The 22,322-nt window shown below is 44.6% G+C and overlaps 3 protein-coding genes across 3 annotated transcripts; 2 read left to right on the top strand and 1 right to left on the bottom strand.

Annotated features, from left to right (window-relative positions):
* Positions 1–1,507: 1,507 nt before the first annotated feature.
* Positions 1,508–11,798, bottom strand: hmgxb3 (HMG box domain containing 3). The gene is made up of 21 exons (XM_071517356.1): positions 11,672–11,798; positions 11,100–11,274; positions 10,815–10,989; positions 10,068–10,604; positions 8,759–8,866; positions 8,457–8,591; positions 8,060–8,304; positions 7,554–7,666; positions 7,384–7,461; positions 7,034–7,116; positions 6,824–6,931; positions 6,510–6,650; positions 5,673–5,980; positions 5,251–5,378; positions 4,428–4,559; positions 4,081–4,265; positions 3,626–3,848; positions 3,080–3,210; positions 2,734–2,853; positions 2,335–2,544; positions 1,508–2,113 (listed from the first exon to the last, which is right to left on the bottom strand). Exons 2-21 carry the CDS (start codon positions 11,252–11,254, stop codon positions 1,526–1,528), a joined length of 3,903 nt encoding a protein of 1,300 aa, XP_071373457.1. The 5' UTR covers positions 11,255–11,274; positions 11,672–11,798; the 3' UTR covers positions 1,508–1,525.
* Positions 11,799–12,421: 623 nt separating this feature from the next.
* On the top strand, positions 12,422–13,456 carry LOC139642492 (SLC35A4 upstream open reading frame protein-like). The gene is made up of 3 exons (XM_071517350.1): positions 12,422–12,555; positions 12,974–13,072; positions 13,250–13,456. Exons 1-3 carry the CDS (start codon positions 12,541–12,543, stop codon positions 13,445–13,447), a joined length of 312 nt encoding a protein of 103 aa, XP_071373451.1. The 5' UTR covers positions 12,422–12,540; the 3' UTR covers positions 13,448–13,456.
* A 611-nt stretch (positions 13,457–14,067) lies between these two features.
* On the top strand, positions 14,068–15,592 carry LOC139642491 (probable UDP-sugar transporter protein SLC35A4). The gene has a single exon (XM_071517349.1). It carries the CDS (start codon positions 14,082–14,084, stop codon positions 15,057–15,059), a length of 978 nt encoding a protein of 325 aa, XP_071373450.1. The 5' UTR covers positions 14,068–14,081; the 3' UTR covers positions 15,060–15,592.
* The last annotated feature ends 6,730 nt before the right edge of the window (positions 15,593–22,322 follow it).

The raw sequence follows: 22,322 nt of genomic DNA on the forward strand, positions 1-22,322 counted from the left end.
CGTGCCACAGCTCACAATTTACCTTAGTCACATGGCGGCCATTTTGAACAGTCTGGGTTGGAAGCTCTACCTTGAAGATTGTCATATAAAATTAGTGTTACTTCAAACACCTTCATAGACCTAACAGTTATCAAATTAGCTAGCAATCTCAGAAACAACAACCACAATGACTGCTTGAATTTAGTGGGCAAGTTAGTTAGCTAGCTTACTAGTTAGTAAGCTACTAGCTACCTAGGCTAGACTCTGGTAGCTAGTGATAATAGACAATATATAACATGTAAACCTCTTTCCCTCTGGATTCTTCAGATCCATTTGTTTCTAATATGTTTTTCAGTGGGGAACCTGTGAAATGATAAATGTTTGCATGAGTTTCCACCCTGAGTGTTCAAAATGGCCGCTGTGTGAATAAGGTAAATTCTCCTTTAAACACCTCAAGTGCATGAAGCACACACGGTTATTTGCAATAAGCATAGTCAAGTCGCCTACAATGTATTCTCACAGGCTGGCTGCTGATTAGTTGATAGGATTAAGGACCACTGATTGGGTGTCTCCTTGTATGGAAGATATTGTAATCCAAAATAAAGCAAAAAGAACAAAGTCCATCACCACATTATGATGCAGTATGATGTACAGATATACATTTTATCATCACTTTACAAACAAAATCAGTCCAAAAGGCAACAAGTGGTAACTGAGAGGTAAGAGTGTAAAACGTAAAGCAGAAGTCTCTGATCATAAAAGGGCGTTAAATACACAGTTCACTTCATGGTTAGACATTTACATTATGGTTAGAAGTACCTGACCTATTAAAATCATGTGTACATTCCTTGAGTCACAGGAAACCATTTAAATTTAGCATTCAAGTTTACATCTCTTTCGCTTTCTCTCACACACACAATTAGCCTGACCACTTCCTCTTTTAACTCCTGGCACCCTGCTGGGCAATACAACAACATATGTATTAGGCTACATTCTTTCAGTCATTTGAAATCAGGACATTCAATTCTCGTTTTCTCGAGTTTTACTTTCTGTCACACTCAGAGTTAGCTTGGACAATTTAATCTAAATATGTCTGAAAAGCAGACTCAAATGTTTTCGAGGAAAAACACAAAATGATGCAGAGTTTTAGGTGGAGATGGCAAAAAACAAGATTGACCTTTAAAAAAAACCCTCTGCTACCTGAACTTTTCAGAGTGAACCCTACTGACCACTCTGTTAATATATCACTGCTTTCCTCTCATTACCTATTACCATAAGGCCCACTTCTGCAAAATTCAACACATTTTATCCATCACCTATCTATTTTATCATATCAGTAAAACCTGTCATGATTAAATGCCCAGTGGCACCTGCTAGGCTTCGAAAGATTAACTATTACACTGCACTCCAATAGCTCCTTATTCTTCTGCACCACCAGCTGCTTTTCCTCATCCAGTCTCTCTATTAGCCACACTCCTCTCTTTCCAAGCAGCCATCTTGACATACTGTCTGTCCTCCATCCAGCCATCCAGCCCCACTTCTTTATTCAGGGCACCACCACTTCATATACACTTTCCACTCCTCCCTGCTGTCCCTGTCCCTCCATCCCACTCCCATCGTCCTCCTCTCTCTCTGTGTTGATCTGAGCCACTCCCAGCCGGTAGAGGGCATCCCTGATCACCACCTCTCCCGGTTGGCAGGCCTTCAGCACCTGATTGATCTGCTGGCTCACGATGTCCCTGCTGGCCAGGAAATCCACCAGACGGTTGTACAGGTAGTAATACGCCGCATTGTTGAAAACCAAAGGTTGCCGCTGAGCTCGGCTCACCGAGGAACTGACCTCCGATTTCTCTGTGAAGTCGTTCTCGGCGCCGTCCGTCTGCGCCGCCTGTTCTGCCTCCTCCTCCCCCTCTTCCATCAGTTCAGCCACCAGGCCGCTGTAGGGCTCCAGCTCTCTGCAGAGGCCCATAGCGTGGTGCTCCAGAGCAGAAGGCTCCTGGGCCCGGGCCGTGCCAGCTGGGTGCACCAGCCAGCAAGAGGAGGATTTGGTGATGGGGTGGAGCTGCTGGTTCTCCCCCACCGAGGATAGGTCAGCGCTGTACGGCTGGTCCTGCAGCTCAGCGCACGACACAAACTGAAGAACGAAGGGGAGAGGCTGCATGAGACAAATGCTGGTAAAGACAGCAGCGACACCTATTGAATCTTTACCAAAGAAACAAATGGAATCCTGAGTCTTCCAATTTATCTTAACACAAAATAGATGTCTTCATTTCTTTTTTTCCCCCCAACATAATTAATTAGCACAAGTTTGAGTTCCCTAAGAGATTTATTATTTATTTGATTTAAATTCCCCACCTCTGGCTTGTCAAAGGGGTCGGAGAAGCAGCCTTGGTTCCTGCCCCACATCTGAGTTGCCAGTTCTGGGTACTGCGTGTCAGCACACAGCGCCACCTGGCGGGCAGAGTCGGTAACATAGACTGGGGGCCAGTAGCGAGAGGACACCAGCAGGTCAATGTGGTCTCGAGCCGTCTCGCCCCTCACCATGTACTTGGAGCCACACACCACCTGCATACAGGCAGGAGAAAGGAGTGGACAAGTAATGGTGAAAGCCCTTCCCAAAAGACTTACAGAGTGAGGGTTCAGAATTGAAATATAACAGAAACATCTGAAACATTTGAGTGTCAGATCTTTACAGTGCATATGTAACCCAAGCAGTCTGATGACTGGGTGACTGGTTAAAGAGGAGGAGTTTACCTTGTGGGGGCAGACCTTGGACAGCTTGCCAGCGGTGAGGTGTGGAGGGGGCTGGGGGGCGGTGGGGAGGCCGGTATGAACACGCGTGTACAGGGAGATCAGAGAAGTCAGCAACTCATTCTAACACAGAGGGAGAGAGGAAGGAAGCTTATATTTAGACAAACACCCAGATAGACACAAAGAAATCAGAGTAAGCAGACAGAAGAACATTAGCTGAGAGGGCAGCAAAGCAGCCTGCATCCAGTGTCTCTCTCTCTCTCTCTCTCTCACACACACACACACACACACTCACACACTCACACACACACACACACACACACACACACACACACACACACACACACACCTGAGTGGAGTCTGGTTCGGCGGTCTCCCCGCAGCAGTCCAGCAGGTTTCTCAGCTCCTCCTCACTGTGCTCTTCGATCCTGTCGAGTCTCAGCTGGCCCTCGTGGATCAGACGCACCAAGACTGATGGGTCTCCTGAAACAGACAAGCATTTTAGTTAATGGGGAAATACTATAAATACTAAATACTATATATATACTATACTATTTGTTTATGGTCCATTCCAATCAGAACAAAGTTAATATGAATAAATCTGTCTCTAGAAATCAATGAACAATGTCTACAGGCAATAAGTGGGAGACTAAATTAAGGCTTATGCAATATTAGTTGGAACTGTTACCCCTGTATAACATTTATATCATCCTACTGCTAGCGCTGTGGAGCTATGTGATTATATGACAGATTAGGAAGGGGAACAAACTCTTCTCTCTTGTTTCTGGCTTCGGGGAAAATACTGAATGTTCATTACTGAAACCCAAACTGAGCTCACTGGATTAACACATTTAAAAGCTGAAGTAGTAGTCCAGTAGTTTGACAAAGCGGGTACCTGAGGGCTGCTGCGCGTGCGAGAGGACCTTGTCCTTCTCTGTGTTGATGACAGTGGGGCTCCTCATCAGCGGGGGGATGAAGGGGGCGATGATGGAAGCATCTACCCGTGTGATGGGGATGTCCGAGGGGAAAGCCGCCTGCTCGATGGCCTCACTCTCCATGGTCAGCCAGAAGTCGTCCACGTGCACCTCGTCCGAGACGGAAAACTCAGGCCAAGTAAACTGTGGTGAGAAAAAAAAATGTGTAAGCATGTGGAGATTTCATAATAATATGGGGTAAAACGGCATGCAGGCACACAAACACATCTGACATGTTCCCAAGCTGAGGTGTAACGTGTGTCAGAGATCTGTATGACACCGTCACTGCTGGATAGCTCTCAGTCTGATGTCTCACTCTATTTATGGGTTTCATTTTCCCATTTCTTTCTGTAATGAGCATATCACTGTCTCTCACCTCCACATTCTTGAGCTCTAGCACGTTGTGTGTGTTGCGCTGGGCAATCTCCAGCTTGGGCGCGATGCCGCACACACCGCATATCATGTCGTTGTAATCTCGTACTGTCGTGCACTCAAAGGCCCAGTAGCCACTCAGCAGGAGCTCTTGAATTTGGGACGACTCCTCTGGACTCAGAGCGTGGACTGATGGACAGACGGAGAAAGGCAGCAGTGGATAAAAAGACAGAAAATATTAAAGACAGAAAGAAAGAAAATGGCATATGCAGAAAACTTCAACAACCATTCCAAAAGCCAGACAAAATCAGACTGAGACAGTAGCAGAATCCAGCCGAGTTGGGTGTTTACCGGGGTGATTGGGGACATGGTCCAGGATGGTCCTGACGGCCTGAGGAGGGTGATGGCCCAGTTTGATGTTGGCCCGGATCTTTAGGAACAGGTCAACACTCACCAGCAGTCTGTTCCCAATGTTGAACAAACCTGTGGGTAAAAATTCACACCAAGGGAAAAAGAATGAATAGCTATAGTTTCATGCACAGAGTAACCCGGCTATAAACCATAATGCAGTTAAGGTTACGCTGTTTACATGCACCTTGGGTTACCACGAATTAACAAATTAATTAACAACATGCTCCTGTCCACCTGCAGTGTCCTCACCTGCCCACAGATTAAGAGGTCCACCAGCAAAAAAGTATGTACTCTTAGACTAAGCAGTAGTAAGTTTCTTTGAAGACATGGGAAATAAATGATGATTCCAATAGCTAAGTACTGCTTGCCGACATGCTTTCTGTTGATGTCAAAATGCACCATAAAGCTGTGTGAGTCTGAGTTTGTGCAGAAGGCACAAACCAGACGTGAAAGGAGTATGAAGTTTCCATGACACAGTAGCCTATTTAATACTGGAGTAAGCCAGAAAATCCTAACCGGGTTTCTCATAATCAGAGTACGAGCTTGAATGAATTATGATGTTTACATGTGTCAACCCAAAACCAGGTTACTGGAGTAAATGAGTTTCCATGCATATCGGGTAAACATTTTATATTCTCCAAAAATTCTCATCAGAAAAAGACCCAAAAGCAAGGAAAGACTGCCAGGCTTGGAGAGATTGATAGAAAAGGTCGATAAAGAATATACAACATGTTGTGGGAGGTGTAGGGGAGGTGTAGTTTACCTGGGTGCAGGTCAGTGAAGCTGTGCAGGGCCAGACACTGAGAGTTAAGACACACCTTCAGCTGGAGAGAGGCTGTCTGGATCAGCGTCTCAGTAAGCAGCCAGCAGTCCTCCTGTCCTGCAACAGTACTAGAACAGACACACACACACACACACACACACACACACACATACACAACAGAGCAAACATTAGTGAAGCAGAGACCAACAGAACAACTCTGTATCAGAGTAATAAAAAACAGAGGCAGGGTATAAAATGAAGAAATAATAATCAGGAGAGGAGAAGCCAGGTAGCCAAACAAGCCTACTGTCAAGACTCAGAACAAACATCAGACTTTCTTCATAAACCACCACCTCTCCTCCTCCTCCAGTAGAACAAAATATCTCCCACTCCTCCTCTCCCATCTCATCCCATCTCCTCACCTCTGACCTCCTTTGAACAGAGGATAGTGACAGAGGCCACAGTGAGTAGCAGCCGACTCATAGAAGCGGGGCCACCCAGACTGGACCAGCGTCTCCGTCTCCACGGCGTCTACTTGGTCCTGTTCGCCTGGATGAACAAAGACTATCTGGGGAGTGTTGAGCTCCTGGATGAGGACCAGCGTTTCCTGGAGCTCCGTCTCGCTCTCGGGGATCTGCAGGACCCGCCGCAGCAGCTGCAGGGTGGACTGCCGCTGCAGGTCCTTCTGGGCAGGACTCAGGACCTGGTATGGATCCAACAGAGCACCAGACTGAGGGAGAAGAGAAGACATAATGAAGCCGGTGGTTGATCCAGATGAGATGGGGATGAAAGGAGAGATAAGATGAGAGATGAGGAGAGAGAGGAGCTATATTGATCCGCAAGGAGAAATTGGGTCATTGCAGCAGCAAAGAATAAAGGTATAGGTTGGTGAACAAGGAGTAAAAGGTACTAAAGGATTAGGCTGAAAAGGTAATAAGCGATATAAAATAGTACAGTAATATAAAAAAATGTGTCTTCATTAGCATCTCCATAAGTTTCTACTGGCTAAAAATAATTCTTGCTATGATGGCTACTGACAGATTTCGATGTGTCAAGCAAGATATCAACTAAAGAAATGGAGAACTAGATTCTCAGAATGTAACACTATTATTACTACTTCTACCAACAATAATAACAATAAAAACTATATTTATAGCACTTTTCAAACAGTGGCAAATCACAAGGGGTCAAGAGGTCAGAGATACAACTGGGAGCTATTTAAAAGTGATGAGCAAAATGTTAAGGAAGGCAGCCTTAACCTTGGCTCCTACAGCGTTCTTCCGGGACAGGTCCCAGCCACATTTAGGGCACTCAGCAGGTTTGTGTCTGTTCTTATACACGTAGTCGCAGGACGGGTTCTTACATCGGCCCCTGCCTCGCGCTGTAGACAGACCCAAGTCCTGAGACAAGAGAGAGACAATTACCCAAAGAACAAGAAACAAGAGACATCCAGAGACAAAACTACATCTGAAAGGACCATTGCGCTAAAATGAATCTGCCTGAGTGTCATATAATAGTTAGTAAAGCCCAAATGATGCAGGCTAAATTGTGCAGGTAATAGCAGTATACTGACAAAGCTGGAAATGGTGTTCTGTTTGAAAGGCATGACTGACAGGATATTCACTCCCTTATCAATCAGTGAAGCAATATGCTGGCTGCCATCTGCTGAGGCAGGGGAGTCCTGTGAAAAAACATACAGAGAGTGAGAAAAACAGACAGAGAGTAAATTTATAGCATTATTACTTTCTTTTGTGTGTGTGTGTGTGTATGTTTGTGTGTTAACCTGCTTGGCTGTGGTTGCTGGGACTGTTTGGCCGAGCTGTTTCAAAGTGCTGGGTTTGAGACCTGAGAAACTCTCACTAGGCACTGTGGTTCAGAAAACAACAACCACATCAAATGAGAGAAGAAACCTCAGAACGTACAAACACTCCTGCAAACATTTCACTTCCTCTCACATAATGAAGATACTCTGTGGTTACCTTGACATAACTTCCGCCATATCGCATCGACAATAAACAGTCAATGAACATGCAATGAACTCATACTACTGAACTGAAACCCTAAATTCACTTAAAGTTGCAAGGAAGACATCAAATAAAGTATAATTACAGGAAATCAAATGATATACAGTACCGATGGCTGATTTGTTGTTGACACTCAGAGATTTCCCTTTGTCAGGTGGGACAGTTATGAACTGGAGCAAGGTACGGCCTAGGAACAGGTATAAATCCATAAGACAACAGCTTATTTTTTCATTGCATCACACAACATTGGTTGTTTATGTGCTGTATGTTGTGTCTGACCTGTGCTGCAGTAGGCAGGGAGGATGGGTCTTACAGGTCTCTTCTGCACAGCGGCATTGCTTCTGTCTTGACCTTGGACTGTGGCGCCCTTAGCACTGCCTTTCAACACTCTACTGATTCACACAGAGGAAGTATTCATAAAGTAAGATATAAACCAATTTGTAGGTAAGGCATTGTTACAATAAATTCAAAAAATTACAATAAAATTCAATAGCTATAACAATACAGTAAGAGTCTATACAACCTTATTCCATCCAAATTTTCAGGTTTACAATAGGTCTGGGTCTCGCACTTTAATATATTTCAACATTTCAAATAGAAATATTGTTAATGAGGCCAAATGCAAATGACTGAAAATTATGTCAGTACCTATATTTACTGCCACTGGAATGTATAACAATTTTAAATAAAAAGGTGTCAAGTTATCATACACATAACAAACACAACTTATCCATCTATACTGTACATACACTGAAAGCCAATAACAAAGCTCTACAGCTGCTCACCTTGTTTGTGCCTGTGTCTTGGTGCTGCTGCCCTCTAGTGGCCCCCCTGGTAGAACTGCACGCTGTTTCCTGGAGCAGCGTTGAACTCGCCCTTCTTTCTTGCCTCCAGTGGCGTTTGTGTTACTGACAGTGGTCGTCTTCTCCTCAGCAGCAGACAAAGTGGGTTGACCGCTCTCATTAGAGTTGGTTTCTGCTTTCTGTGGAGTTTGTCTAGATGCAGCATCTTTCGCTTGGGTCTTCTTTGCCTAATATGGAAATATGGAAGACTTAAATAAACCAGAAGCCATAGCTAAAATGACCTGTACCACTGGACCCTAAATCACTGCAATCCCCCTCTATATTCATAATAGATGAAACAGCCCTAATTTTTCGGGTACATATATTGCTTGTCACTTACAGCAGGCACCCATTTGCCACCCAGGTGGCTCCCACATTCGGGGCAAGTCGGTGGTTTGTGACGGGTGACGTACACGAATGAACAGCCAGGAGTTGGGCACCTCCCCCGACCTCTCCTGGTGTAAGTCTTTACAGTCTGCAAAAAAAGAAAAAAGTTTAAACCCGTTGCTCTCAATGTCCACTCCAATGACCCACTCAAATTTATTCAACTGGGTGTTGATATTCTTGGAATTTTTCTGCGTATAGCTTTGAAATCTGCCTAAATCTACATTTTATAGTGAATGAACAATTGTGGGTCCTTACCATTTTATATGAAGGTTTGTCACTCTGTTCTATGCTGGTTCCTACAGAGACCATCATCATTGGGCCAACAGAGCTGGCACCTGACAAAGACTTAGGCTCCAGCAGGTTCTGTAGAGACAGAGAAATCACATCACAACATCATCCAGAACACTGTTTGTGAGTAAAATGGTCAGCTGCATTGGGTTTTTTTTTTCCCTCAAGAATATTTTTATTGAATTTTACACAAGTAAACAAAATATACATAGGAAGTTTGTAAAGTGCACAACAGATATGTCAAGTTTAAAGAGCACATCACAGTCGTCGACTGTGCAGAAAACATCCATGATAGAGAAGCACATCGTGCATTCTTGTCATAATCACCCCTAACCCCCCCTAGCCCCATCTCCAAGCCGCAATTCCATATATAAAAGGGTACTTTGTCCCTGGAGTAATACAGGAAGGTGCTGGAAGTCGGGTTTTATATTTAGAAAAGAAAGAAAGGAAAATAAATAAATAAATAAACAAGTAAATGAATAAAAGAAGGGGGGTTAAGAAACTGATAAACTTATACAGATTGTATTACTGACAGGAATCAGCAGAGAGACAAAAGACAAAAAGCGAGTGAGGGAATAGACCTTTAGGATTAGGATTAGGCCCTGGAGGATTTGAAAGTATTTCAGGAAAGGTCCCCACACCTTTTGGAACTTTTTGTTGGAGTTAAAAACTGAGTAGCGGATCTTTTCGAGATTTAGACAGGACATAACGTCCCTCAGCCACTGAGCGTGGGTGGGCGGGGCAGCATCCCTCCATCGTAGTAATACTGCACATCTGGCCAAAAGAGAGGTGAAGAGGGGCATATCTTATACCTGCTAGCTTGTCATAGATAACGGATATTAAACCTTTGCGTGACGGTGACTGGTTTGCAGATACCTGAAAAGATTGGTATTTGGTAGGTTGAACTTTTCAGAAAGTTGTTCAAATGATGCAAAACTGTAATCGATAAAGAGATCTTTAAAGCGCTCAATACCCATTCTGTGCCATTCTTGAAAAGCAGAATCAAGTAAAGAGGGTTGGAAGAGGTGATTGGATAGAATAGGACTTGAGAGAGAAAAACCATGAAAACCAAAGTGTTTTCTGAACTGAGTCCATACTCTCATGGTATGCCTGACAGCTGGATTATCAATTGATTTATTTGGGGGAAGAGGGAGTGAGGATCCAAGGAGAGCTGCATTGGTTTTTAACTAGTAATTTCATGCTCTAAAAATCCCTGAATGAATGAGTGAATGAATGAAGCACACTGCTACTTGGCAGATGGAAGTTTAGGTCTCACCTGGGTGGGTATGATGGCGACCACCTGTGTAGTTTCGCCTCGCATCTGCTGCACCATTGCCCCGCCCACGTCCCCTTCCTCAGATGCCATGCTAACGACACTATAACTACTACCAACAACTCTCGACTCGTTCCCTCTCAGCAGCGTCCCATCTGCTGCGAGGGCAGTGGAGCTCTGTGTGTCTGTGGGTGCCATCATACAGGCAGAGGCTTTGGGGTCAGAGGAGGGCAGGAGTCCTTGGAGGGCGGTGGGATGAGACACCGCGGCCGTTTCCTCGGCCAGGCCCTCGACGGCGACACACTGCTCGCTGAGCTCCACCTCGCTGCCCAGCCCCAGAGGCGGGAGCTGGGGCTCTTGGGGGAGGGAGAGGGAGGGCAGGCCTCCTTCCACTGGGGAGTCCAGAGACTCCACACACACCTCTGGCTGGGAGCCTCCTGCCCGGTGGTTCGAGGAGGAGCCTTTGGGCAGAAGGACGTAACTGGCCCTGGGGAGGATCTTGCGGAAGCCCGGCAGGTCCTGGGAGGGGCCGAGTGAGGGCTGAGGGAGGTACACAGATGGGAGAATTAATGCTGTAACCATAGGCTACGACTACGTTATGACTCACTGCACCGACACTGAGATTATGCTAGACACCAGTGAACAAGGCTGGTGCAGAGATAAAGTGAAACTGTGAGAATGGGTCTTCTTCACTCCGATACAGATAAACCAGATGCATGGGCTTGCTCACATGTTGAGGATGTAACTTACTGTTTCTATGCCCTCCTTCTCCAACTTGGCCTTCTCCAGGTAGTAGCCTTTCTCAGCTACACTGAGCCGTTTCCAGCTCTCACTGATGCGCTTGTTGATCTCTGACTGCGGCAGGTTTGGGATTTCCTGCTGCATCATCTGGTGGACATCAAAGTAGTACAGCAGGTAGGCAGACCTAAAGATAGAGGGATTCAGCGTCAGCGATCCTGATAAGAGAGACGGAAAAGAAGAAGTTTTGATTTGTGTGTTAAACTGTGTGACAGCAGTTTGGGCCGGATACATTACCTGGGCTTCTTGGGTTTCTCCACAGTGTCCTCCTGAGCTCTGTTCTTCCTCTTCTTGGGGGAGGTCACTTCCATCAGGGGCCAGCTCTCCACCTCCTCTGTCATTTTCACATTGTTATACACCTCCACCGTCTCCATGGTTTCCATGGTCTCCATGGCTGCAGATCTGGGGCCAGCTTGGGGAATAGTAAAATATTTGTTTTATAGTCATGTTTAGTGTGTGTTTGGATGTATTGCTCATGGTATATCTCTGATGATGAGGGGCAAATGGAGATGCTTTGAATAACAAAACCCATTGAAAGCAAGACAGTCCAACCAAGGGCTGCTGTTGACATATCAACTCTCTGCAGAATAGAGAGGAAGCAGCACGAATAATGACTTTATGCGATAACTAAATATAACGAAAATACACAAGCCATGAATGGGCACCACTGACAGACTAATGTCTAAGTGATAGCATGTCAAAAGTATTGGTCCTTCCTTGCTTTAAAATGTTGAGTTATTGGTGTGTGTTTATACTGACTGCACACTCGGTGAGTTATCCAATGAGGTGCCTTCTTATTGAAGCCTTACCTCTGCTGTCCCGGGGCTCTGCAAACTGCGCTGCACAACCCTCAAAAGATGCCGAAAATATCAAGCATTGTACCGACGACCAAAAATACGGGTATTTTTCTACGCTCCATATCAAATTAGGGATTTGTGGTTCATAAATGTCCAGTAATTACAATAGCTTGGTTTGTCCTCGCCTTGTAGAAAACATGGCGCTTTGTTGCTATGGTCTTCAACCAATCACGTCTCGGAATAAACAAGCACAGGCCAATCACAGAAGACGTTTTTGACACGTGAAAGTAATGCGTGCGCCCATACACCTCTGGAGGACATGTTTTGACAGATCTAGGCTCAGTTTTATCTCGATACATTTCTGACAAACTACTGACATGACTGACATTGTGGACGACTTGGGAACAATGTTTATAGTGCGACACAAAGTACAGTTCACACAATTAACCACAACTCTGTGTGTAATAAGCTCAGATGATTCAGCTAATCGATATATTTGAGTCGTGAGTAGTCTTGAAGATGTTTTCTCCATACACCCCACGCTCAAATTGTGTGTTTTCCTCAGCGCCGTCTTGCAGACATCCAGCGTTGTCATGGAATGAAATCAAACCGCAACTCTGGCAAACATAGCAGAAGATAGCAAAACAAATATGTCTCTTTAGATTATGCTTGTCTTTCAGACAGGTTGTTCAATACACCTGTCTCCAACCATATGTTCATTGTGTTGTTTTCTTAAATTGCAATACTATTCTGTAAGACGACGCTGAGGGCTGAAACACCCTTTGAGCAAATAACTGCCAGGCCAAAGTAATCGCGCTGAATACAAGTAGCAGTCTGTCCCAGGCTTATGAGTCAAGCGCAGATCATTCCATTGAGCAAAGATGGCGGATGACAAGGTGAGTAAGTTACTGTGCTCTGACTTTAAACTTATTAATTTCACGTGTCCTGTCAGATGACAATCCTTTCTAGGGCAGGAGGAGTTTCTCTTTTCCTGTCTGCAGCAGCTGGCTTTATGTTGAGATTACACGGGGAAGGTTAGATGCTGTACGAATTTCATCGCTCCTTGTGCTTGCTAAGCTTTTGCTATGTAGCTAGCGTTAGTGAGGACAGTTAGCAAACTTTGAGAAAACTAAGTAATGTAACTTGGTTGCTAGAGAAGCTCTTGTGGAGCGATTCTATACTCTATAGTCAACAAAAATCTATCGTGTATGGAGCAGCGTTAACTGTGTTATCCACAATAACATGTTAATTTAGTAAAAGTGTTATAACATTACTGTTACCTAATGCTCGTATGATCCCCCACTTACATTTTAGGATCCTCTGAAACAGTTGAAAGATCTGACCCAGCTCAAGAATCAGTTAGAAGAGATCCAGAGGCGAGTGGAGAACGAAGTTTCCGTAGGAATTCCTCAGGTAAGTTGCTCATGTTTCTTTGATCATTGAATAGATCCTTGAAGCTACTGTGATTTTCTCGTCTACCAAGTGAATGCACCAACCTTAGTTTGATTAGTTAACCTAATTGTATTTCCTGAACCCTCTTTCTGTGTTGGGGCCGTGCTAAAGATGTTTCTGTTAATGTTTCTGTTGTAGGGAGGCTCTGTGTTGGGATCTCCGTTCTTGAAGGGGTTTCTGGCCGGCTATGTGGTGGCCAAGCTCCGCTCCTCTGCCATCCTGGGAGTGCTGCTGGGAACAATCACTGGCATGTACGCAGCACAGAGCTATCAAGTTCCCAACATTGAAAGGACCGTGAAAGATTATTTGAACAACATGAAAAAAGGACCAAAGTAAATTGGACTGACTACTAGCCCACATCTTCTTCTGCCTGTGGTATAGGGGCACAACAGCAGGAAACAGTGTTGCAGCTGCTGGTTTGTCAGTGGCTCATGAACAGAGACGCCTTGAGGCTCTCCTGATATCCTATGGATATCATGATATAACTGGAATTTCACTGGGGACTCAAAGTTTTTTTTTTCATTTTTGTGCAAGTTTAGGGTGATGCTTCAGTTACAGACTGTTGTATTTCCTTTCCATTGATAAATGTTAGATGTACACACTCAATACCAGATTTTGTGCCTACAAGGTTTTAATTTTTCCCTCAGATTTTGACTGCTGTCTTAGTATTGTTGCCTGGAGCAGCTGTCTAAGCCGGTGTGACTTTGAATCAGGGATGTGTATAACAGCCAGTTATCCCTGCAAATGCTTCTTACACCCACATGATTCAGCTCAAAATACATGTTTACTGAAATAATTGTGTATCAGTATTTAATAATTGACATTTGGTTGGATTTATAGCTTTGTTTATTTTAAAAAAAAATGGCCTCATTGTGATTATTTATGACTTGATGTGAGGTTTTTTGCACTATTGGTATTATTCACAGATTTGTTTAGGAGTTATTTAAGTGTTTAGTTTGCAGTATTGAGAATGATCGTGATCCAGAATGTGGGGCCCAGTTCCCCAGCCAGGCGCAGGAGACAGTGGGTGAAGAGGCTCGAGTGGGGTGTCCTCCTGGGGCTGATGGTTCTCATCTATGGCTCCCACGCACCGCTCATCGCCCTCACCAAGGTCAATGGTCAAGTCCCCTTCAGCCCCTCTTCTTGTGTTGTCATGATTGAGTTAGTCAAACTCCTGATCTCCCTGGTGACCCTCCTCCTGGCCGGGGACGTGTCTGCCTTGCGCGCTGCTCCCTCGCCGGTCCTCGTGGCTCCCTATGCAGTCCCCGCCGTCCTCTACGCCCTCAACAACAACCTGGTAGTTCTCATGCAGGCCTACATGGACCCCAGCTCCTACCAAGTCCTCAGCAACCTGAAAATTGCCTCCACTGCCCTGCTCTACTCCTTCTGTCTGGGCAAGAGGCTTCGGTCCGCTCAGTGGTTATCGCTGGGGCTCCTCATGGGGGCCGGGGTGTGCCACAGCTACAGCAGCCTGGACCTGGGGGACCTGGAGAGGGCCGAAGCTGAGGCAAGTCCCCAGCTTCATGTCACAGCCTGGGGCCTTTTCCTGGTGCTGGTGTACTGCTTTATTTCAGGCCTGGCAGCTGTTTACACAGAGAGGGTGCTGAAGAGCCAGCAGCTGCCACTCAGCCTGCAGAACCTTTACCTATATGTGTTTGGAGTGGCCATCAATGGGGTCTCCTCTCTCTCCAGTGTCGCAAGTGAAAAGGGTTTCCTGCAGGGATACTCAGGGGCTGTGTGGGCCATTATAGCAGGGCAGGCAGCTAACGGACTCCTGATGTCTGTGGTGCTGAAGCACGGCAGTGGGATCACCAGGCTGTTTGTCATCTCCTGCTCCATGTTGGTCAACGCTCTGTTGTCCTGGGCCATCTTAGGGCTGCAGCTCACCCCTCTTTTCCTCCTCCCCGTTTCTATGATCGGTCTGGCAGCTTACTTGTATTACAAGTAGTGGAGTCTCCACTGAAACAATCATGAGGTCCATTTAACCAGAACAACCTTGTATTACTATATTTTTTTTTTTTATTGAAGTGGTGTTTGTGTGTTTTCTCCTGCCTCCTGTCTGTAATGTTTCTTTGAGTCTTTTCATCTCATTTCAAATGGTCAAGGTTGGTTCTTAGTTGAAAATGATCAGCCATGATCAGACAGTAGAAACTGCACTTTGACCTCCAGACTCCAACACACATTTATTTGTTTTGCAATCATTTACCATTAAATGTGTACTGTCCAGTCATCAGTTGCCTTGATTTTGCCAACTTGCATCAAATTTTAAATTGTAACTATTTACTATTTCTCTCACACTGTTACAGGTAAACTCAAATTTGAGGTGTCAGTAATGATTATTATATCTTTATGGTTACACATTTCTCAAGAGTGGTGCTATTGTCAGCTTGATGATATTTTCTGTATCACAGTCTCTGCCAAGTCAACTGTCAAAGATAAAATACAAGTGACACACAAAGTGTTATTCAGTCTGTCAATAACTAACCAATAAATACATTGTCAAAAAAGTGATTATTTTCTCATGATTTACAGTAAGCTCATCTACTAATTAAAAATATTGTTTCATTTTTTTCATTGTTGTTGGGATAACAGCTCAGCCTTGGGATCACCTCGCACAGCTAGAGAGTCCTTTAGCTCTCCCACTGCTATGGAGAAAATGAAAGAAAGTTATTACGTTGTAGATAAACCAATTTATGAAGGCCAATGGCAGTGGAAGTACACAGTTCACATCAAGGAATACCTTTCACATGTTACTTAAGAGGTAAAGGCAAAAACAGTTACAAGCATAGCCCAAATCTGATAGAGGTCAGAAATAAGTGATACACATGAGCTCACCCATGCGGAGTTGCTTGTTGTCGGCCTGCAGCTGCTGGTTCTGAGCAGACAGGTAGACGGCGTCCTGCACGGCCTCCAGCAGCAGAGCTCTGTATCTGCCCTCCGATGTCTTCCTCTGCTCCTCACTGACCTGACGAAACACTCTGAACACCTAGACAGGGAGGACACAGCAGCTGAACATGGGTCTTCATGTAAACACACACGACAATACGATGGTATAACCAAATTGTCTTTGTTTGCTGTCTTTGGCACTTTTTTGTTTTGCGCTTTTTTATACACTTCATGTAATCATCAGAGACTGTTTGGAAATTTTCCTTTTTCCTGACTGTGAATTCCATTTATCTTCCTGAAATACTGTATAGTATTGCTTAAAGTGGTAAACTGTAGGATCCTTGTTTTCTTTTTCTTTTCTTTTTTTCTTCATTTTAGTGAAGCAGTAATTGCTGTGATGTTTTAGCATTGCACTTCCCAGAGATCACAACACCAGTGATGTGATGTCTTCTTCCTTAGATTTCCTGTTGATGAACTTTGAGCTGTCTGTGCTAACCTAGCTCTTCTTCTGTTTATTCCAAACAAACTGCTGTTGCTGCTGGAAACATAAAGCGCTTCACTTCCTATGTGGCAGAGGATTTTCCCTGGGAAAGACGTACCCAAACACCGGGTGTTCAGAACAGCAAATGTAAAATGTTAAAGCTTTCATTACTTGAGTATGTGTTGAATCACTGTTGTATTATATCAATCGGCAACAGAGAGTAGCAAAATGGACATTTATTTATATGAAAATGTGGCAGATACTTTAAAATCAGTTTCCTCACATGGACCCAAGTAATTCCCACCTGGAGGCTCTCCTCCCTCAGACAATGCAGCTCCATCTGGTGTCTGCAGTATTGATCCTCCATGTCTCTCTCAGCCCGCTGGGCCTCAGTGCGCAGCGCCTCCATCTGCAGCACCAGGACCTGCCTCTCTTTGGCCAGCACCAGCAGCTCTCTCTGGGGACCCTCCGCCTAGCAGAAAAGTGGATGAAAACACACAGAAAATGCGAGGAAAACAACAGAATTAAGTTGCATATGCAGGAGTTCCACTCTTACACTAAAATAATTGGCTTGCATGAATTTAAACAGACTCAGCAACTTCAGCTAAGATAGATCAGAATCAGAATAATGTTAAACAATAGTGCATCTCATTATCCTACCGGTACCTGTTCCTGCTCCAGTTCTCTCTCCATCTTCTCTACCTCCTGCTGAATTAATCTCCCATGATCCTCCTTAAGTCGCCTCCTCTGCTCCTGTGCTTTGTTGAATTCCAACTGAGACTGATCATTAAATTGCCAAGATGGATGTCTTAGTATGGGAGGCCCATTTGTACACACACGAATGTGTTAATAGGGTATTAACACAGCATTGCAAACACGTTGCCACACTGGATGTACAGGTGTTAAGTATATCTAGAACAAAATGACAGGGTTCAGATGAAGTGCATTACTTGTTGTGAGAGGTCAGATTTCTCTGCAGCAGGCCCCTGCTTCACCATCTCCTCTCTGAGAGTCTCCCTCAGCTGCTGGATTCTGGCTACCCTCTCCTGGACCTTCTCCACATCCCCTTTACCCTCTGTGGATAGGACCAACACACACAATATAGGGGTAATGGTAGTCCCTATATCCACAAACTGACACATTTTTTTCTTCAATTATCACAGCATAGTACCTTTGATGTGTTCTTCCATTTCCTGTCTCAACTGGTCTTGTAAATATTTCATCTTGTCTGTGGTCTCTCTTTGGTCAATGCTGCGATCACCAGAAAGGTGCAGATTGCTGTTTGGAGACTGACATCCCTGCAAAATCAATGCAACACATGACACTCACTATGTCATTGCGTGCAAAGGGAACATAATTTGTTGTAATTTTGGTAAAATGAACTTTTAGCTAGAAACCTTTATTTTGTCTTTTATCTTCTCTGACTGTCCCCTCCTCTTTTCCCAGGACTGATCTTTCACAATCTGGTGGAGAGGTTACAAAATGCAGATCAGCTGTAAAATCAAGAGGTTCCTATGAAAGAGAAACCACAACTGTGTCATTTAGCCATAAAGCGCCATCCCATAAATCACCTGCAGATTTTGAGTCAGCTCTGCTAGCCTATAGGTGTTCTGCTCTCCTTGTTCCCCCTGTGACATCATCGTGGTTCTTAGATCCAGGATGTTATCTCGGATCTCTTGCTCGGTTGCCCTTGGACACCACCGACCAACGGTTGCCTTAGTTACCAAACCTCTGACCCTCTGGGCCAAAGCTAAGGCAGAGGGGGTCTCATCATCCAGGAGACCTGATGGGTTTGGGAGAGACGGTTAAATCAATTCAACCTCTGTGTTCATTGTGTGCTGAAAGGAATATAATGTAACCCGGTGGGAATCGCCTCAGAGGACCAACTGACCACTGACCTTGTGGTTGGACACAGTAGAGGAGGACTGTCCTACTGTTTCCCGTTAAAACGTCCTTTAGGAGGAAAGGGAGGAGCTTGTCGCTAGTCGTGGCTTCAAGTTGAATTTGGTCCAGAACCTTTACCAGTGGGCTGACTCTGGGAAGGATTGGGCAGTTACCATTGAATCCAACACATACTGTTAACAGCTGATGGATTCAAAAACGCTGCTATAACTAATTTAAAGGACTACTCTGACTTTTTGGGAGTTTGGTGCATTGGTCACTGTATCCAATATGACAAGAGGATTGGCATACAATATGTTTAGAATTCATTCACGACTAGCATTATCCTAAAAGTGAGAAAATGAGAACTTGCAACCATCCAGCTCTAAGGCTGGATGGTTGTTTAGGGGATTCATAAAAAAGACATAAAATTCTACAAAAAGAATGAAGTTAGCCAGACAGCTAAAATTTTTTACACTGTTGATTCCTATTGGATTTACTAATGATGAAGATTGACATTTTGTTTTTCGGAGGTTATTAATCTACAGGCCATAGAATAAAAAACAATTGGATTACTAAAAGGTTTATCGTCATACTTTGGATAATGCTAATCGCCTACAATTACTTAACATACTGTATGCTAAAGTGTTAACATGCGTACAGACAGACAGAACTATCTACCGGAGACACAGAGATGATTTTGGTACCAATCCTATGTTCAGATATTGGGTAAGATGACCAATGGGTGACCACAGTTGGTGTAGGACTTTAAGGCTTCGGAGGACATAGGATAATGTTTCTAGTTCCTTCAGCCCATGTAATAGATCGCTAACTGACCCTCTGAGGTCAGTCATGCTGGCCCCTCCTGCCAGGCTGAACAGCTGCAGTCTGCTGCGGCAGAACTCAGGCTCCACCTTCTCCGCATGGAGTCTCCACTCAACAGCCACCGAGAACAGGGAACTACATCTGAGGAACACACATATCGTGAACATGTAGAGAGATACATATTATTCATCCTCAAATTTCAAGAAAGGGAACATGAATGACACTGTGTACAACAGCCAGGAATCACAGTGACATATCTGCCAAGTGACAATCCAATCACTCATCCTACAGTTATACACTTAAGTCTATTGTGAGTAGCCAGTGTAATTAAGTCATTCAGAGTAATTGAGTTAATGGATTACATGGCCAGTTTGCTTGACCTGTGCTCTAAGTGACCTACCTGCTAGAAATAGTTCCTGGATTGGCTTTCAGTGTCTCCCTCCCTGTTTCATAAAGACCACAGGCCTCTTCTGCTGAGCACACACACACTTCACACAACCCTCCTACAAGACTGAGACAAGAATAAAGGTATTAAGCACTTGTTTGTTGTTGTTATTGCATCAATCTTGATACATGGCAGTGGAAGAAACTTCATCTGTATTCACCGTCCGAGGACTGGGTGAGACACAGGTTTTAGATCCTGTCTTTTGGGGTTCAGGAGATCCAGAGCACTGCCATCTGGGTGAAACTGACAACACACCAGAAGTTAGTTGGCACGATATTGTGTCTAAGATGATTTTTGATCAGGGGGTTATGCATGTAGAAGGACATACCTGAACGAAAGACACAGAGGTGAACAATTCTCCTTTCACTTCTGTTGATATACGACCAAACAAATTGGCCAAAACCTAAAATAGTCGTCATATGTCATCACTGAACAGTCAATGAAAGCTGCTAATTTTTGGGTGTAGTTTTGTTTTGGACTCCACCTGTTTGATGATGCCATGGTCTATCAGAGTGCCTGTCTGGTCTGACCTGGAGCTTCCACCAATCAGCAGTGCTCCATTATAACCACAGGATACAGACTCAGCGAGGGGATGGACGAGCTCAGGGTGGAATTTCTGCAGATTTATATTATATTAGGAAATTTCCAAACATCATAGTACTTAGCACTGATTGATGGTCAGAGGTTGTTTAATACCTGTATGTTGTCCACAGTTGCAACTTGATCAAATGAGAAAGACTTTGTTTCCTAATTGAAAAATACAAGGATCATTAGATCAGTAAAAGCAGTTAAAGCTTCCTGAGAGCAAACGACTGAATGCTGATCTGAGGCAATGAGTTCTGGTTAAATAGATAATGTTTTACCTCATCCTTTCCCGATGTGTAGTCCACACTATGTCTGTCTTCACTAACAACTATACAATTTTTACCCTCTGTGTCTGTAATTAAGACAAAGAAACATAGTGACGGTTGGAGGTGAAAATCCCCAGGGACAGCAATCCAATTTACACATTTTTGTCCTTATTTTACCTGAGATTTTAAATACAACTCCCACTCTTACAGCTCCTTCAGATATTATCTGCACAGACAGGGAAAACAGTCCGATACAGAAAATACAGTGACTTCGCATGGGACAGTCTGAAATTCCCTAAAGTCTCATTACTGTCATTAAACACTACTATAGTCTCTACGCTGCAAATGGTGACGAACAGCCGGTACTTACGGGTACGTCCATGTTCACAGAGGAAGAGATCTGTGGCCATGCATCCCATGCTTATGTCTACCATTGGCACCTGGATTTGATTACACTAGTCTGAATTATTAATGGGCCAGACTCTACTTTCACTGGTCTGAGTGATGGGGGTAAGGTTACCAAGATGGACAGAAAGTTCAAAACTGAGGTCATCCGTGAACAATGATCCTTTGTAAAAATGACAGGGGGATGTTTTGCTTTAACCATCTTCATCATGTCATTTTGGAATGTAATACAGGAAGGGATAAGACGAATAAAACATTACAAGCATGTATGAAATAATCAGATTTATTGTAATGTGGAACATTATGTTCAAATCCTGTTGATAGATGAAGATATTATGTCTCAAATGCATTTGAGACATTAGAAACTGGTTCATTTGTTAATAACGTTCCGTATTATTACAAACAAGGACATTGTCTCATGTAAACATCAAAGAACATAAATCAGGCATGACAATAAACCAATAGAGAATACCAAACAGAGAGGCGAACCAGGGCCTTGTGTCCCACTGGCAGGTTTCACACATCGTTCAAGAGGCAGAAAGTCATCTAGCTGAGTCCCCTGTCGGGCCGCTGGTGTGGCGCACACAAAGCCCTCGTCCTCCACAGACAAGGTGTCTGTGTCCTTCAGGAAGACGACGGTCTCTTTCAAGGCGCAGTCGCTCTGGTAGGGGTTCCTCCCCGCACAGAGAACCTGAAGCCGCTCCAGCGCACTCTGACCAACTCCTGGCTCAGTCCCATTCAACAACATGGTCAGCCGGTTACCGTCCACCTGCAGCACCTGGAGCTCAGACAGGTCCGCTAGGGAGGGGAGACTTATGAGGCGGTTGTTGGACAGATAGAGACGCTTTAGGCCCTGTGGTGGGCTGTGGAATGCCTCCAGAGCATTATAACTGAGATCCAGTACTTCCAGTGATGTAGGGAAGGCCGAGCCGACCTTGGTGATAAATTGAGCGTCCCGAGGGCGCTCACCCCCTGGAGGCAGAGGGGATAGTGGAGCGTGGAGAAATGGTTCCCGCTGACATGGAGTTGGGTGAGGGCAGGGCTGAGACTCGGCAGCGTGCACAGTGCCTGCAGGGAGGTGAGGTGGTTGTCTCTTAGAGTAAGAGACTTCAGGTCCTGCACTGAAATAGATGGAGAAGAACAGTGCGAGATGTTCTGCAGGCTGGTGTCAGAGAGGTGGTTCTCTGACAGATCCAGATGAGCCAGGTTCCCTACCATTCCAGCCCAGCGGCACTCAATCTCCGCCAGGCCTGAACAGATGACGGTTTTCAGGGGCCCAAACAACCAGTGGTGGAGAGCATGGAAGGAGGGCTGGAGGAGAGAAGAGTCTGACTTTATTCTCACCTTACTTAGTGTTCACTTCTCGTTCCCCCTCACATCTCCACTAAAGTCAAAACATGGACAAACAACACACTTTATTTAATTATTTTGCAGGGA

Source organism: Centroberyx affinis, unplaced genomic scaffold, assembly GCF_046629955.1.
Source record: "Centroberyx affinis isolate AG114_WGS23_722 - 3 ecotype Tasmania unplaced genomic scaffold, CSIRO-AGI_Caff_v1 ptg000485l_1, whole genome shotgun sequence".
NCBI lineage: Eukaryota > Metazoa > Chordata > Actinopteri > Beryciformes > Berycidae > Centroberyx > Centroberyx affinis.